Genomic DNA, 17,761 nt, shown 5'->3' with positions numbered 1-17,761 from the left:
ACCAGAGCACGAGGTCTGGTCTGAGGTTCGTCATGGCAATCTCTGGTGGAAAACAGAGCCTCTGTTTCAGGTCCGCCACTAACTTCCAGTCTCATGCTCCTCCCAGCTGACCAAGGTCAGATGTTGTTCTGGTTGTGGTCTTCGATGGCTTTGCACCTTCACGGACAAAACCATTGGCAGATATAGGATGGGATGGTGGAGGTAGGGCATTGATGGATGTCCGTCTGGTCTCCAGCGTAGCTGCAAGCCACTTCAGCACTTGGTTGTGCCGCCAGGTGTACCGGCCTTGTGTCAGGCTTGTCTTGCAGCCAACCAGGGTGTGTTTGAGATTTGCTGAAGATGGACAGAGTGAGCATGTTGGGTCTTCTCCATACCATTGTTTTAGGTTACTGGGAGATGGCAGGGCATCGTACGTTGCTTGTAAGATGAAGCTGGTGTGAAATGCTTCCATGCTCCAGAGCTCCTTCCAGGAGACCTTCCTTCTCTCAACCCCCCCCATCTCATCCACTGTCCCTGTTTCGCTTGGGAGACAGCCTTTGCGCATCTTGTTGCCTGCTCCTGCCGGCGCACCTCCTCAACGACCAGGCCTCTGCGCTGAGATGGAGCTGCCTTGTGCCATGTTGGTCTGCTCTCTCCAAGGCCAAAGCCTCCTCTCCCCTGTTGCACAAGGCCAACGATGTTGCGGTGCCTTAGGTCTGCCTTTGCCTGTGGTGTGGCTGCGCCTGGGGTCCACTTCCTTCCAGTCGCCAGTGTAGGAGCTGTTTGGGCACACATGGGTCACGGGATTCTGTGAGTGTCATTTCCTTGACCACTGATATGCTCCTGGATTTGCTCGGCTTTATCTTCATCCGGGCCCACTCGATGTTCTCCTGGAGCTTTTTCAGCAATGAATTGAATCATCATGCAATGAATTTGAATCTACATTTAATCACAATGAGCCTTAATGTTACAACACACATGATCAAGTTCAGCTCGTGCTTTACAAGCTGCTGTCACTGACGACTATGAGTGCAACAGCTAGTGTTGTTAGTAGGAGAAGAGAGCACACATATGTACAAAGTAACTGACCTGCCCAAAGAGTCTAGGTCCACTTTAGTATAGGACAGATAGGCGTCATACTCCTTATTATCTGTGAAGAGAGAGACAGGCAGATGGAACATCAGTAGAAGGTAGGAAGACTTATTGAGAACCACTCAGTTTGACACTTAACACTTGCACATGGGGCTGCACAGTTAGTCAAAAATGTGTCAATAGTGAGAACAAAACATCATGAAAGTCAACAACTGTAATGTTCTTGTCTTTTTCTTCAGCTGTCAGAAAATAAGTCTGCTTGATCAAACGTCACATCATCATGATTTATTTTATATTTTCTTCTGACTACAATGTGAAAAACGGATTGTCAACAATATAACAATTGTAATGTCTGTCATAATAATCGCAATATTATTTATTTGACCATATCATTCACATGATTCTTGTCTCACATCACTGGTTATATTTATATTGCAACAGGCAGAGTGGATCACACACTGTCTTAATGTGATTCACTGTTTGGGCTCTCATAACCTGCCAATGTTGGCTGCAGATGTTTGTGAACACACTGCCTGGTTTAATGGTAAATTCAAACATCAACTGCATGATCCCCAGACTCCCTTACAAATCGTGTTCTTTCAAGGGTTGTTGCATGAGGAGAAACAAGATCTGAAGTGAGATCTGATCTCAAGTGGTCGCTCAAGGCACACGTTAATATCAGGTGTGAACTGACAGACTTAGAGCTGTCTGCTTATGATCAGATCACTCAGGAAGTATGTTTACAACAGGTCCGGAGTTACTCTAAAAGGAATCAGGAAAAATTTTCAGGGCATGAGATCTTGGGAATACCCTGCTGAGGAGGGCTGAGTGATTTAGGACTGTAATTTGGGTTTTGAAATGTGAAATTCATTTGCTTGTATGGCAATTTCACATTTGACAGGTGCTGTGCAAAATGAAGCTCATCACTATCCCCTCAATGGATGACAGAAAAAAAAATATCCGCCCAATTAATGGAGAAAAAGACTTTTTTCATGTTGGTGCTTTTCTTTCCTAACTGCTTTCTTTGACTTGAAAGAGTGAAATTCATTTGGTCTTTTATTGCCTCACAAACATTATGATGTTTCAATCACAACTTATTGAATGCGTGTGCTGCTGTCTTCCATGCTTGTCGTTCTTTGCTCTTTCTTGTGCAGTATGTATGTTGACATAGTCTCACTGTCTAAACACAAACGCATGAATAGGCTTACCATCTTCAGTTTCATCGCTCCCAAAGTGTCTCCTGTAGCAGAGCATGATCTCCAGGTTGTAACACTTATAAAGTGCCGTCAGAACCCCCAGTAGCAACAATATGACGCCCAGACCACCAGCCAACTCCAGACGATACATATCTACAGTGAGAGAGATACAGCAGAGGCAGGGGTGGAAAATAAATCAATGCAATTTATTTCGGTTAATGTGCAACAGACAACTGACAGCAAGGTAAAAACAATATCATCACACATGTTTTCAGTTTAAACCAATGTATTCCTGAAGCTCCTTTGAGCTGATTTTTATCTGTGCTTTGTTCAAACTGGTTTGCTTCCCCCCTGAGTTATGTGAAGTCAATCTGCAACTGCAATTTGACTTCAGGAAATATAAAAAATAAAGACTGCAATGACCCTCAGATTGGAACATTTTCTAAATCGATGACTGAGTGAAACATTTGCTTACACAAATAAACATTCACACAAACAGGATTGGTTGTTGCTGGCGTTATTTTTTGATGAATCACAGTTTGCCTTATGTTCTTGCCAATACAGCACACTGGATTGAATGAGGCACACACACACACACACACACACACACACACTGAGCCAGGCCTGTCAGACGTTAACATGATTCGTGTAAAACCACAAAACCAAACTGGCTGTCAAGAGCTAATTCAAAGGACGCTAACTGTTAATGTTCCCCTGCTTCATTTGCTCCTTTACAAATTCACTTTGGACTTCTAGAGGGAAGTCAGAGGCTGTCTCTTTTTCAAGATTTTTGTGCTGGCATCAACACAGACTGTTTTATTATGAAAATTAACCAGATGTTATGTTGCTGTTTCAGTGCGTGACTTCCTGTCTGCTCTGTGCTGAATTTGGCTGAATTGATGCACCATGCTCCACATCCGGCAGAAATAGAAGCTTGGTCTAGACTACCGCAGCTGCAATGGAGCAGCGGAGCCAGTGGAAGTACACACATAGACTAGAGGGAAATCTATCAGCTCTGCTGGCGTTGCGGATCGGAGACGGACCGTACACGGACCTGGTTGAATTTGGGGATAAGAAAACAGGGTTAGCCCCCCGTTACAAGGGAAAACGCTTGTTTCGGTTAAGGGACAAAGAACATTCTCATTCACAGTCTCTAGCTGAGTCAACACAATCCCTCACTTTCTTTCAACTGGAATTCTAAAGCTGCTGACTCTACAGTTCAGTCCTCCTACATTTTGTGGTCATTGTGACGGTGTGAGGTGATTAAGACTGAAAAGAGGAAGAACGTGTTGTTTTTTTCCTCTGAAATGTAGCAAAGCCTCATCTTTTAAGTATAACTTTGCCTTTAAAGCCAAGTAATTGGTTTTGTCTTCCAGTGTCTTGGTATTTAAAGCTGTAGTCCTGGGTGCTTACCACTGAAATACCCAGGGAAGTGCCTGACTATTGCTCTTGGAGGTGGTGAAGTTAACCCAATTCCTATTGACCAAACGGCTCAGTTACACCTCATCATTTAAGCTTTTTTTTTTATAGTAGTGTAGTGTAGTGAAGTGTTTGAAAGTTATACGTTTCACTTATGAGGGGGAAAGGCTTCAAGGAAGAGGACTAACTGAGATTGGTTTGACAGATGTGCATAGAGCATATTGCCCCAGCTCCAATAAAGAGCAGCACACAGCTTCCTCTGTTGGCTTTTAAATCGGAAGCTCGTGGGACTGTCTCTAATGCAGCGAACAAGCTCTCTGCAAATGGGACTCATATTTTTATGGCTTGCATTTATGAGTTTGTGGTCTATTTTGGTGATTTTTATGTGAGTGTTTGGTGATGTCTGATGGTCACTGTATCAAAATGGAATTGACAGAGAAGGAAGGAAGCGCCTGTGTTATTCTGTGTTTTACAGACCTGTAGATTATAAATTGTCAAAAAGCACAAAGTCAGCCTTAACACAAAAAAGTATAAGGCAGATGACCTCATGTCAGCATGTTAGACACACACAAACACATACACACATATATGTATGTGTGTGTGTGTGTATGAACGATAGTGCTATCACAGGAAATATGAGTGGATAGGAGATTAATGGAACATGGCTGGTGAATGACACCATGGGAAATATGATCTATTACTCTCTCTCTCTCTCTCTCTCTCTCTCTCCCTCTCTCTCTCTCCCTCTCTCTCTCTCACACACACACACACACCAACTTGTCTCCTACATATGATTTTCCTTAAACTATTTCATTTGAAAACCAGCATCTATTGCTCGTCTGAGTCATGCCAGGTGTAACCACTGTAACCACACAGTTCCATATGCTGTGTAATAAGCATTATTAATATAATTTCAGTTCATAGACATTCATGTTTCTATCCTATCTGAACGTGTATTTTGTTATTCTCTTTAATTTTTTGGTCATTTGTTATCGTCACATTTTATTTCCCTCAAGCAAATGAGGATTTCTTTTGTGACGGCGTTCTAACTGAGCCTGAGGTCCAGCCCTTCGTAGTATCCGTGTGTCATCACCGGCTGGTTTTTGGTTGGCACCTGGGAGAACAGCGCCACCTACTGACCTGGTGAGTTGTCACAGACAATATAATCTTGTTACTATCCTCTGTTTCTGCTTGGTTTGTATGATCTCACAACCATGTTTTTTTTATGAATGAAAACACCGAAGTGACAGATTAATGTTGAAACAGTCTATTGAAGAGAGTCAGAGTGAGACAGACAGAGAGAAAGACAGACTTTTTCAATGTTTAATTGTTATTTTTATTCTTCCATAATCTGACCCAGGAATTGTCCTTCTGCTGGTTGTAGTGTTGATTGAATGACATAAGATTGAATGACTTGAGACATGAGATTTTTAAGCACATAACTTAAGATATGAGGCCTTCTTTGAAATGTTAACATATGTATAATGAGGTTTTTTTTCTTCCAAAATGCACCTGTTTTTAATCACCACCATGGTATAAAATCTGTCTGAAGTTACCACGTTTCACCAGTAGAAGTCTCTCCAACTCTACTCTGAGCTGCTACACCACCTTTACTCACACACAGAGCCACTATATGGCAGAAGGAGGTGGGACAGCGACAGGGAGGGAGGGAAGGAGGGAGGGATGGAATGGAATGGCTATCCGAGGGGAGAAGAAAAATAGTAAAATTTAACTAATTACCAAATATTTGCTCTACAGTGAAGTGAGCTCAGATTGCCTCCATTAGTAATGAGGCCCATTTAGAAAAACCTCCGCCTCTCTCTCTCCATCTCATCCTGCCGCCATCCATCGCTCGCTCCTTCCCCAGTGTTCCTCTCTGTTCTCCTCCCCATGCTCTATCACCGCTCGCACCTTCATCCATCTTTCTCAGATATTTTCCATTAGTAATGAGTCACTTGCCGCCTTCTCCTGATATCAGTGCACAGGAAAATGGGAGCAGGATTTGAACGTTGAATTTTAAGTACGCTTTTTACTTATTAGGCACAGAAGGAGTAGTCAGCGCCACCGGTAATGGCAGTGAGAGTGTCTGCCTGTTCGGGGCGGCATGTGATGAAGCAAATTTCAACAATATTTTACATAACTTTTCTCCCGTCGTGCTCTTTGTCTTCCCCTCACAAACAAACTGACACCGCCTTGTTTATTTCGCCAACCTTTACTGTCTTTCTCTATTAGTTTTCAATTTGCTTCCATTGGCTGTATGAGAAATGCAATTAGCATCTGTTGCCAAAGCAATCTGTCGAAAAATCAACATTAATAATTATGAAATAAAAATAGCCTTAAAGCTTGTGTCCCGAACGTCCCATCTGCCTCATATTTCAATTTGGAAAAACTATGAGATGCTGAAATGCCTCAAGAAGCAGTTTCTTTTAAGGTTTCTCATAGCCAAAAAAAGCTGTCTCTACGCGATTAAAGTGATGAGGAAGATCTCTACTTACCTCCAGAGATGGACAGAGTACTCGACCCCAGTACTTGAGTAAGAGTACAAATACTACTGGTCAAAATTTACTCCATTACAAGTTAAGGTAGCTCAGTCGACATGTTACTCGAGTAAGAGTAAAAAAGTACTTGCTTTTAAAGGTACTTAAGTATCCAAAAGTACATGCTTTTAAATTTACTTTAAGTAAAAGTAAGAGTAAGAGTACATTTCTTATTTTTCACATCAATGAATTACTATAATTTTTTCTAAATGAATTTAAGGACCTTTTAACTCTTGTTTCTGAGAATTAACTCTTTGAAACCACCTGCACTGATGTGCTTGCTTTTAGAACCACAATGTTATATAAAGCCTGCAGAAACACCTATTAAAACAAATAAAATGAATGGGATCACAGGAGGACAGCAGATGTTGCAGATGCAGATGTTTATTAACAATCATTAAAACTGTAACCAAATGAACCTGCACCGTCCAACTAACTCTCTATCATTTAACTAAATTGGGAACTGGAACCTCCTCAAAGACCAATGTTGTCCCCAGACCACTGGTTGAGAATCACTGCTTTACAAAAAACTACATCTGATGCAGCCATTGTCGCGGTTTTGTGTTGACAAACACAGTCGAGAGCGTGGCTACTTTGGTGGTATCCTTATGGGGAGGGATGACGTATTTCCGCTTTTAAGTAGATCCCAGTGGAGAGCGTGCACTGTGATAGGTTTCCTTCTTTGACAAACACAGCTTGTGTCCAATGGTATTTTAGAAAAAAAAAAGAGCAGACCTGAAAGTAACGAGTACTTTTCAGCCTTCCTAGAAATTAACTAAAGTAAAAGTAAAAATATTTGTCTTGGAAATGTATTCAAGTAAGAGTAATAAGTACCAACGAAATCTAATACTCAAGTAAAGTACAAATCCTCTGGATATGTACTTAAGTACACTACTCAAGTAAGTTTACTCCGTTACTGTCCACCACTGCTTACCTCTAAACCTGAGTCAACATACAGTAGAGTCTAATGTGTCCTCCCGTCAGTTCTGTGCTACCAACAAGTTATTGTGTCTGATCAGACCTATTTTTAGAAAGACTGAACTTGGATGACACCTCCCTCTATTCTTCCTCTGATTTTGTTGCTCCCATCAGGGTAGGAAAACTCGCACCATTGTCTTCATTGTTAGTTCATGAAGAATAGCGACCTCATATGATGCCAACATATCTCCATCCAACCTGAACATGAGCAGAGGTCCGATCACCCAGGAGAGCCTGTCCTCATCAGAAAACCAACCAAAGAGGTCAAAAATGAAAGCAGCCTATTGTAACCTATATTTACATCTGTTGTTAGGCGGCAGCATCTCACAGCTGTAGATAGTGGTAAAGCTTCAAAGGAGGAAGTAAGGAGAAATAGTGTAAAGAGTGAAAAGTCCAGAGGGAAGAGGTCATGAATGGACGGTCTGGTTAAACAAAGACCAGACTTTTTGCAGAGCACCATAGTCTATATTGAAACCAGAGGTCAACAGTGACTCCTTCTAACTTTCTAACTTTCTAACTGTCATCAAGTTATGTCATCTACAAAACTCAATGTATGTTTTTTATGTACAGAAGGTTGTTTGTAATTTAGGTTACAGAAGTAACATAGTAATTTTAGCAGAAACCACGTTTTCCTAAACCATACAAAATCGTTTTTCTTCCTAAACCTAACCAAACAGTGACCATACGATGAAAATGTCCAGTACATGTGTCACTGTTATGCTGCAAAAGTCATGTTTTCTTTTTATTTTTCGGAATGCTGACATATGTCATTTTCGGAGTTGCTGACAATCGACCTATACATTTGACTGGGTATGAGGATGTGTTGGGCCAGAATGTGCAGAACACCTGTGTGGATGTGCGGGGCCTTGAAATAAATGTAAACATCTACAGTTCCATGACAAATGGCAAACTCCACCTGCTGAAGAAAGTCTTGCAACCTGATAAAAAGCTCCAAACCAGCCGGTGAATGGACCTTGTGTTCAGATAAAGCTTTTTTACAAGAAGTTAGAGACAAGAAAAAGTGATTCTTCTCTGGAAAAAGTTAGGCGTACTGGAAAAGTGCCAAGCATGCACCGCTAAGCAGATATTCACGCTCAATGGCCTCGTTTACACTTACTTTCAAATTTTGAGTGTCTCGTGCCTGAATAAAATCCAAAAGCAGTTTAAGCCACTTTCGTGTACACTTATCCAAATCTCTGATGGCAGATCAGATATCTGAGTCCATCTGTCTCATTTCTCCCAGGATACAAGTATAGAGGGTGTTCTGTAAACGGCAAATAAAGCGGAAGTGGAGGAAGAATAAGCTTTGCACACTAGCAGTTTCTTTACAGAAATAGCAACAGGAGACGGGGAGAGCAGGAGCTAATTCACAGTAATTCCTTTGACTTCAGCTGCTGTCATCATAGGGGACACACCTGTGAGTGTGTATTTGTACAGAGTGCCTACTGACGTGGTAACACTCAGGTGATGTAAAGATGTTCGCACCTCAGAGAGACTGATGCATTTACGCCTCTTCAACATCAGGCTCGAATGCATCTTTAACTCTCTCTTGGGGAGGTCTGAGCAATGAGATTGATCATAGCTTCCTGGATGCAGCTCACTCTTGCGTCGTTATTCCACAGCCTATGATCGGTCCAAGACACTTGAAGTGACAAAGTGCGAATGGGGTCAAAGGGAATGTTTGGGTGTATAAATCTCTACTTTTTGCCTCTGGATGAAGCAGAAAAGATAGGAAACCTGTTGTGAACCAAAACAAAAACCTCTGAGTGACATTGTCGAAGTCACGTCGTCCGTCTGTCCATCCCCTCCTCTCTCCTGTCATCTCCTTCCATTCATCCCTCTCCCTCTGTTTGTCTTTCTAGTAAGCCTCTCGATGTGGTGGCTGAAGGCAGCTCTTTCAGCTCTGTCAGGTACGATAAGTGGATGTCTATGGCGTGTGCACTGTAGGTGTGTGCACGCGTGCATGCGCTCAACATAGACGCATCAGCCCATTACCTCGGATCACTGCGGGGTGACAGCACACCCTAATTCAATCACACACACAGTGCATGAAATCAAGCTTTGATAACTTGTGCTAACTTAGGACAACTTGTGCTTTGTTTAGGCTGTCATGTTGTGTTCAGGCACCCAAATGCAACCCTGTTAGCTTCAAGGCTTCAGGCGAGGAGAGCGCCGGGACAGACTGCTGGCTATTTAGCCCAGTTAGTGAACTATTACTAAAGTAGCCGACTATAGCGCATGTTAGAAAATGACTTTTCATCTGCATGGTTCACTAGAGTTCAGTTCTAAGGTTACTTAGTCACTGACAATTCTACACTGTAACATACAGTTTCACTGTTTCCAGTTCAGTTTCTTTAAGTTCAGTCTTTTGCTGGTTCAACCGTTTCATCAGCCAGTCCTCATCAAAACCTCTTGCGGCCATATTACAGCTGCAAAGGAGGAAGTGAGGAGAAGTCTTATAAAGAGTGAAAAGTCTGTATAGGAAGGAGGTTGAGGATGGAGGATCAGGTTAAACAAGTCCAGGTCCAGCACAACCAAAAGTTACTGTGGAAAAGTCCCACAAGTATTTTTCAACATTTTTACCCTTTAAAGAACAGTTTTTAAATGAAAATACGGTTTTGATATGAAACATTTTTTTGTAGTGAATGTGGTCTTTTATCAGTCGCATGTGAGATACATTTCATTAAGAGGCAAAGCCCCCTATAAAACACAAGGGAAACAGCATGTCTTTGGCCTATGTTCTATTGAAAAAATGTATATTGACAAAAACTCATCCAGGACCACAGAATGAAAGCCTGATAACACGGGCTGCATGATTTTATGCTGTAATGACACACATCAAAATGTTGTATATGTTATCATATACAACATTTTGATGTGTGTCTGTAACATACACAGTGTATTATAGACATATAAGAGCTGAAGTCGAAATTGAAATAAAAAAAAGAAACATCTTTGCCAATATGTATGCAATATGCATTAATACAGCCACAATGATGCAAAAATGAAGGTTAAAAAACATAAAATGTATGCATCATGGTTAAGGTGTCCCTCTGTCCTGTCTGTTGTTGATGCCTCTAATCCCTCAAAACAAGGTCATTAAGTCTTAAATATATCTTAAAGAATCCCACTTACACTTTCAATCAAATTCATGTGAGGACAGTGTAGTTTTAGTTGTAATACATCTTCCTCAGCTGGCTCTTTAGCAACTCTGCTTGAAAAAAAAAAAAAAAGGTCTCAATTTGAGGTGCCTACTGATGAGCTAAAATACCTCCTGCATCGACAGAAGGATAATCGCCCTGTTGGGGCTGAATTACAGTGAATGGAGGGATTGTTTTCCAGGTTAAAGCTATTATCTCCTGCTCATTTTTTTTTTTGCAAATCTATACTGATCACAGTGCAGGAGATGTAGATAAAGAGAGGCAAGGCAAGAGAGAGTTTAAAGCTTTCAGACAACTACTGCTAAATTAAGAGATAAACGGGGAGGGGAAGGAGACGGAGGGAGAGGGAAGCCTGACCTAGTCCGAGACTTTCACACCACTTCATTTAGAATCAACAGGAGATGCACATGAAGGGATGCTTTCAACAGTGTTCATGTGTGTTCCTTCATACTGTAGCACAGAACCATGCTCTTCAACAGCCCCTTTAACAATTGATGCCTCCCATGAGGGGAAGGTATATCTTTCTTGTGTGTGTGCATCCGGTGTGATCACACACACACACACACACACACACACACACACACACACACACACACACACACACACACACACACACACAAAATGTGCTGCCTATTGTTTTCTCGTAAAGCTTTGTACACAAACACTCACACACACACACACACACACACACATATTTCCCGTATTCATCCGAGTAATTACAGTGTGAAATAATGACGACCCTACACTTCCCTTCCTGACCCCCTCTGGAGATGTGTGTGTGTGTGTGTGTGTGTGTGTGTGTGTGTGTGTGTGTGTGTGCTCGTGCCTGTGTGTGAGAGTCCCCGGGGTGCTAGTTAAGTATAGTAAGATAGATTTGACACCCAAGGCATTCAGCGCGAGTCAGACGGGGAGAGAGAAAGACCTGTTTTTAGTCCTCCTCCTCTCTCTCACCCCCTACCTCCCCGTGTCTCTTCTTTTCTCTTTTTCTCTTCACTTTGTCTCTCCCAATTTTCCCGTACACCCCTCACCTTCCCCGTCTTTATCTCTCGGTCCGCATCTATTATTTCTCAGTTTTCTTGCCTCGTTCTGTCCCCCGCTGTTTCTGCGCCTGTTTATCTCTTGCCTCATTCCCCTCCTCCGCCCAGTACTCCCTGTCCCTGCCTCCCTGCATTACATGCATTTATTTCATACAGCCGGGCGTTCATGCTGCCCCCTTTTTTCCAGTGAAATTTGTGGTAACAGAGACGATTCATCTCCTCCTCTGGCGCTGTTTCTTTGTTTCTCTTTGTCTCTCTAGGTTTCTCTCTCCACCTCCAGGTTGTGGCTTCTGACTCGAACAGGCCCGTTCTCTCTGCTCATCAGATGGTAGAGCAAGATACTGCAGGACTGTTGCAATTGTTTACAAAGGGAGCAGTGCCCTTGTGCGTTTTTCAGCTGAATATTTAAAGCAGTAACTATAAGATCCTGTTCTCTTTTCTTTTTTTGTTCTTTTTTTTTATTTTGTGCCTCCATCTGCGGTGCTCAGCAGTGGTTGCTGATGTGCTCTCTTACCACACTTCACCTGTCAATCACAGCTTCTGTAACATTGTTTCTCTTGGATTCTCTGTTGGTCTGTCTTTATTTGTGCCACTATATTTTCTTTCCCGTCAGTCGTTCAAGTGCAGCTACCCAAATGTTTGAAATCAAGCTTCGAAGGAGTGTTTTTTTTTTTAATATGTCTCACATCTCTTGATGACAGCACGCGGTTTAAAGCCTTAATTATCTTGGAAGCCGTTCACATCCGCAAATATTTACTGAGCCATAAAAGTAGCATCAGCTCCTGAGCTGTAGGGGTTTTTCTTGCTAAAAGAAACATAAAGAGAAGTGGAATTTGTCCCAGGTAACTAGAGCAGCTACCGTTTTATATTTAGCAAGTCAGGGTAAACAAGTAAAGCACTGCCCTTGGGACAATACACAGATGAAGCTTTAAATCCAGAGCCTGACTAGGCTACTTGTTTACTGGCTATATTGCAGTTAATTGGCTGTGAGTAGATATTCCTTAAAGCTCCTTTTGGTAAGATAGTTGATGTTGGAGTCTTATTCCCGACTCAGATTTACTAGCTTAGCAACAGGAGCTTTAAGTCAATATTTAACCTGCTTAGAAGAATAGTTCGAGCTATACAACTCCTACGTCTGAGTTACAGTAAAGACAAGATTGGCTTCGCTTACGTTAGCATAAAAAACCAGCAGCAGGGGGAAAAAGCTAGCCTAGCTCTGTCTAAAGTTCAAATACACATTCACACAGCTGAAGCCAGATGATTGCATACACAAACAAAAATGTAGAGATGCACAATAGGCTAACTTTTTCTGGTGACTGGCAGATAAGTTACCCCTGTGAGGTAGTCGGAGTTGGAAGATCACATGATCATCTCACCAGGCTTGGAGCTAGTTGCTTGTGGCCAAACACACAGACAGTGAACCAATCAGCATCCTTTGGGGAACTACTGGCAGCTGGAGACAGCAGCTTCAGGCATGGATTAAGTTTATAACAAGCAAGACAATCGACTGTTCATTTGGAAACACCAATGACACCTCATCAAGAGGTGGGCAAACGCTATTCACCTTGTTCTTTGCCTGAACTAGGGCACTTCCATGTTCCATTAAATTGCGTACTGACTTCTGTTTTACACTAGAAGCAGTACCACTTTGCCTAGCAGCGTCAGATTGACTTTCTTTTACTTGATAAAAAAGTTAATCACAGATAGCACAGCTTGCTATGTGAAAGGATGTCGTGACGACTGGATGAAGAGAAATTAGTTTTTAAATCATGAGTGTATTCCCATAATTTTGAAGCATTTTGACTGATCTTTGTCTTGCAACATGGTGCTACTACTGGTCCCGTCAATCGCCTGCTACATCAGTACAAAGGTTTTGGATCCCTATTTTTGAGTTTTTCTGTAGACATTTCATTCCAAACTGCTTCAAACAGTTTCACAACAATTTGCTCTTTGACTGTATAATGTGGAAGCAGAAAGCAGCTATGGGGTACCACAGGGCTCCGTTCTAGGCCACGTCTAATATTCCCTATCCTGTTTGTTTTGTGCTGCAAAAATATAGTTTCAAGTAATGATGATGTTAATGATGTTGGATACATGTCAGTATAGTCAAAATAACAAATCTGAACCAAACTGCTGTTTTTTTTTTTTTTTTTAATGAGCAATTAACATGCAGACTGTTTGTGATTGTCACATTTTCTAGTCACTCAACCAGATTTATTGTTCCAGGAGGAGTGACAGTTCCGACGCGATGAAAAGATGGCACATTTGACGCACTTCTTTGATCCTATCTCAGTAAAATGTGAGAAAGGGAAGGGAAAAGAGTAATATACCTTTCTTCTGCAGTATAGCGCTCCCGCTGCGCTTCCCTATATGGTTCTCCACATAACAGGTGTAGTTGGCCAGGTCTGCCTCCTCCACAGCATCGAACATTAAGGACAGCTGCACCTCCTTCTCCCCTAAATGCTCCCTTAAAATCCTGGAAAAACACACAGACAGAAGACAATAGTAACAGATATCAGCAACACCTCTTTATACTCAATAATTTTTGGAGTTTTCTCATGGGCTGCTCGTCAAAAAATAGCTTATAGGAGTGGAAATGAAAGAGGGAGGAAAAGAATAGGGAGGGAAATCTTCTGTAAATCTTACAGACATTTGGAGGTCCATGTCTCCACCAAACGCTTCAAAAGGAATGAAGAAAGTAGGAGAGAGTAGAAATGAGGCGTGGAGCATAGAGCAGATGAAAAAGGAGGACAGAGGGAGCAAGGACGCATGTGTAGAAAACATTGGCGACAGCTGGAGAAAGCCTCTCTCCTTATGGTGAGGTCATACTCCTCTAAAAGGCTGCGAGGTGGAAGAAGAGAGGAGGTAGAGGAGAGAGGGGGACTGAACTGATGTTTGGGTCACAACATGCACCTTTAAGCCTGATTTGAGGTCAGATTTGGCCATAACCACTGATATCTAAGATCAGATTCACTGCACTGACGGTGCAGATTCAGAGCAGTAGGGACAGATAAAACTGCCAATATTCTGAACACACACGGTTGCTATCTCACTTAAAATCATTTCAGAAGGGAATTTGGTGATGAATCAGCACATACAAATTGCAAAAAAATAAACAAATCCATTCTGTAGTTGACCTGACCTTTTTTTGTGACCACTCCAGTGCTTTGCAATATAGGACACGGTAAATGAGGTAGACAGGTCATATGCAAACCAGAGATTTATTCTGAGACACTACAATATCTGATTAGTTTTGGCATACTACAGTGTTTGCTTTTATTTGCATACTGCACACTACATGCTACGTTAGAGCCAAATTAGTATGTGCTAAAAGAGATAGGATTTCAAATATAGATAGAATCACCATAGACATGGTTGCTTAGCTTTAATTGGACAATCGTTTGAGGAAGGAGTTTACTGAAGAGTGAAGAGTCAGTTACTATGGCAGTTGACCACTTAATTTTCTCCAGCCCTCCTGCAATTAACAACATCCATCCAGGGGTTAGAGAGGAAGATTATTTTAAAAGCTGGTGTTTTGTGAAGTGAACTCAATGTCAGCTTCTAATACCCAAGTAATCCTAGCTTGAACCTTGGAGGAAATTGTCTCATAGACCGCGACAAGACCAGAGAAAATGAGTGTGAGGAGTGTGAACTGAGACAAATCCGGACAGGCTTTTGGAGTGTCATGTGGGCATTGGCACACAATGCAGTGTTTGAATACAGAGGGTCTTCTGTCTGCTGCCAACATTTTTGATGATAACATAGTGCAGGGAAGTTTGATTTTTACATCACTGTGCAGGATATGGTATTGAATAAATAAATGGGTCAGAACAAACACAAGCAACAATTATAGTAAAGTAGTATAGGCTAAATATGAGAATTTATATTCATTGCATTACTGAGTATTTGGCAGAAAAAAGAAAAACCTGGCAAAAGGTAGAGACCTACTTTGCATTCTGAAGTGACTGACTTAAGAGTGAATGAAAAACCATTCACAATTTAAAAAGCCTTGCTCACACAAATACTTTTTACTTTTAGATGACTGAAAAAGAAGAAAAAGACATAGCGGTAGTACAGTATTCCCACTGTCCACAAGCTGAGTTCAGTGAGTGGTCAAATCTGACCAGTACACGGCAAAGGTGTTAGAAAACAGATCATACAGGACACAAAAGTTTGTTTTTCCTTCTTCTTTACACAATATGCGGATTCGACTTAGATTCAACCCCTAGTAGTCCAGACTGACTGATTCTTAAACACGCACAGGTTGAACCACACAGGGGCTGGCAAATGCAACCATGGCAGGCAGAGATAAGACAATATGTAGTACTTCAATGTTATTCTCTTGCTAAATAATCATGAAAAGTAACAATATTTGACACTTCAGGATTTCATTCAAGTACTCAAAGATTTTTGACAATAATAAATCGTGAAAGACTCTCAGCAATCCCCTTCACAGTAACAGAGAGCTGTGTAGTCTAAGGCAGCTTTTTTGCACTTACACTGTGTAACAGTCAGAGTTTTGAATGTAGCGCCACTAGGTGGCACCTCCTTTTGTTAAGTGGATAATGTAACCTGTACCTAGAAGAAGAGCTGCTGCTTCCGCTCCACCATGCGTAGCAATGCCGCCAGCGGAGTGAAGACCACCCTTTTAAAAATAATGTGGCACACAATCATTCTCAAAGAAGTTCATTCTAAAAAAAAAAGATATATCAAAGGAGCACATAGAAGTTTTAAATGTAGCTAGGAGTCTGTGGGGTCTGTCTTCAAGAACTGCCTTATATACCTGCCTGAGAAGTAGGGCATTCTGTTCTTTGACATTTGAAAGATATCTTGTTTTGTCATTGGGTGAATAACTCAGAGAGGTTTCTGATTAGTCTGTGAAATGACTTGACGGCCACACCCCTTCAATGGGGAGGGGGAGAGAGCTTTCCACATTTCGAAGAAGCATGTTCACTATTCGGTCTGTGGTATCTTCCTACTAAGTAGTCTTATATCAATAGCAGTCCAGCTTTTGAAACATGGTATTAGCACGTTCGCAAGTTGACTATTTATGTGGAACAGGGTGTTAATGGGAAAACAGTGATAAGGGTTTTTCTGAAATAAGTTTCATTTATCTATTTTCAAGCCTAAATAAAGCAGACATGGTTTTGTGGTATCTTCCTACAAGTAGTCTTACATTGACAGCAATCCACCATTTGAAATGTGGTATTAGGACGTTGGCAAGTTAACTATTTATGTGGAACAGGGTGTCAATCGGGGAAAAATAAGGGTTTTTCTTAAAAAAGTTTTATTTATCCAGTTGTGAGCTAATTGTAATAACAAAATAAGTTTTAAAATAAGTTTTATTTATCTAGTTGTAAGCCTAACCCTAACCTAGAGCCAAGCATAGGACAAATATGAACTTGAGGCATGTTGCAATGGTCAAGTCATATTTGATCTTTCCAGTGAATTGAGGGACTTGAAGGTGACATCAACATGTCACTATTTTTGAGACTTAGGTATTTGTGAAGTTTGAGGAAAAAGACTGAAATTAAACTAAATTCCATTTAGCTTATTTTAAATAGCACCACTTACATTGGTGTGTGATATCTGCAAATAAATAGTAGCCATCTTAAATTGTGAGAACAAAGGAGGATTCTGGGCTTGTTACACATTGCAGATTTTATTTCTGTATGATAAAATGTATGATTATTTATGAAGATCAACCATATCATATGCAATATACAAAACTTTATTACAATTACAATTTTCATGGTGAGCATGGCAACCATCTTGAATTTTTATTGATTTATATGTATTCTTCATGTTCATTCATTCATTCATAAACTTCCTTAAACTAGGTATGGTAAATAAATGTAACTAACAAGATCATCAACATCATATTTTATGCCATGCAAATAAGAAAATTGATCTGAATACTGTTGTCAGTGGCAGCCATTTTTAAAATGGCCAGCACGGCCGCCATGATCAAAATTCATGATGGCACGATATAAATTTTTTTTCAGACTGCCTTTGGCCTTAACTGTACCAAATGTCATGCGTTTATCACAAAGTGCATGATTTTTCAGCTAAGCCGCCCCACTAACACACGCAATTTTGGCATGGGTCATCTCTATGGGAGCGGAATTGCTAGGCTGTCAAAAGTTCCTGAAGAAAGGCACCAAATGACGCTCTCTTGCTCTCTTCCTCTGGGTGTCAGTGGTTTAGAGTGTGTGCATCACTGTGATGTTTACCAAGGCAGAGCATTAGAGGTCACTGTCAAAAGCAGCGACTTGCTAAAATCCTCAATTAAAAACACATCACTTCCACTTCCTTTTTCTCACCTTCCCTCCGATATCTCTCCATACCCACTCCTCATCCAT

General features: G+C 41.2%; 1 protein-coding gene across 6 annotated transcripts in view; it reads right to left on the bottom strand.

The window, feature by feature from the left end:
- Positions 1-17,761, bottom strand: part of il1rapl2 (interleukin 1 receptor accessory protein-like 2) — a 491,754-nt gene that overhangs the window by 27,108 nt on the left and 446,885 nt on the right. For all 6 annotated transcript variants that reach the window (XM_030396625.1, XM_030396623.1, XM_030396624.1 and 3 more), the window contains 3 exons: positions 13,730-13,875; positions 2,280-2,420; positions 1,069-1,129 (listed from right to left, as the gene is read on the bottom strand). In XM_030396625.1, the coding sequence (XP_030252485.1) occupies positions 1,069-1,129; positions 2,280-2,420; positions 13,730-13,875 (348 nt within the window). The remainder of the gene's footprint in view (positions 1-1,068; positions 1,130-2,279; positions 2,421-13,729; positions 13,876-17,761) is intronic.

Source organism: Sparus aurata, chromosome 18 (genome assembly GCF_900880675.1).
Source record: "Sparus aurata chromosome 18, fSpaAur1.1, whole genome shotgun sequence".
Taxonomy (NCBI): Eukaryota; Metazoa; Chordata; class Actinopteri; order Spariformes; family Sparidae; genus Sparus; species Sparus aurata.
The sequence above is the reverse complement of the archived record's forward strand: the minus strand, read 5'-3'. Positions and strand labels throughout refer to the sequence as shown.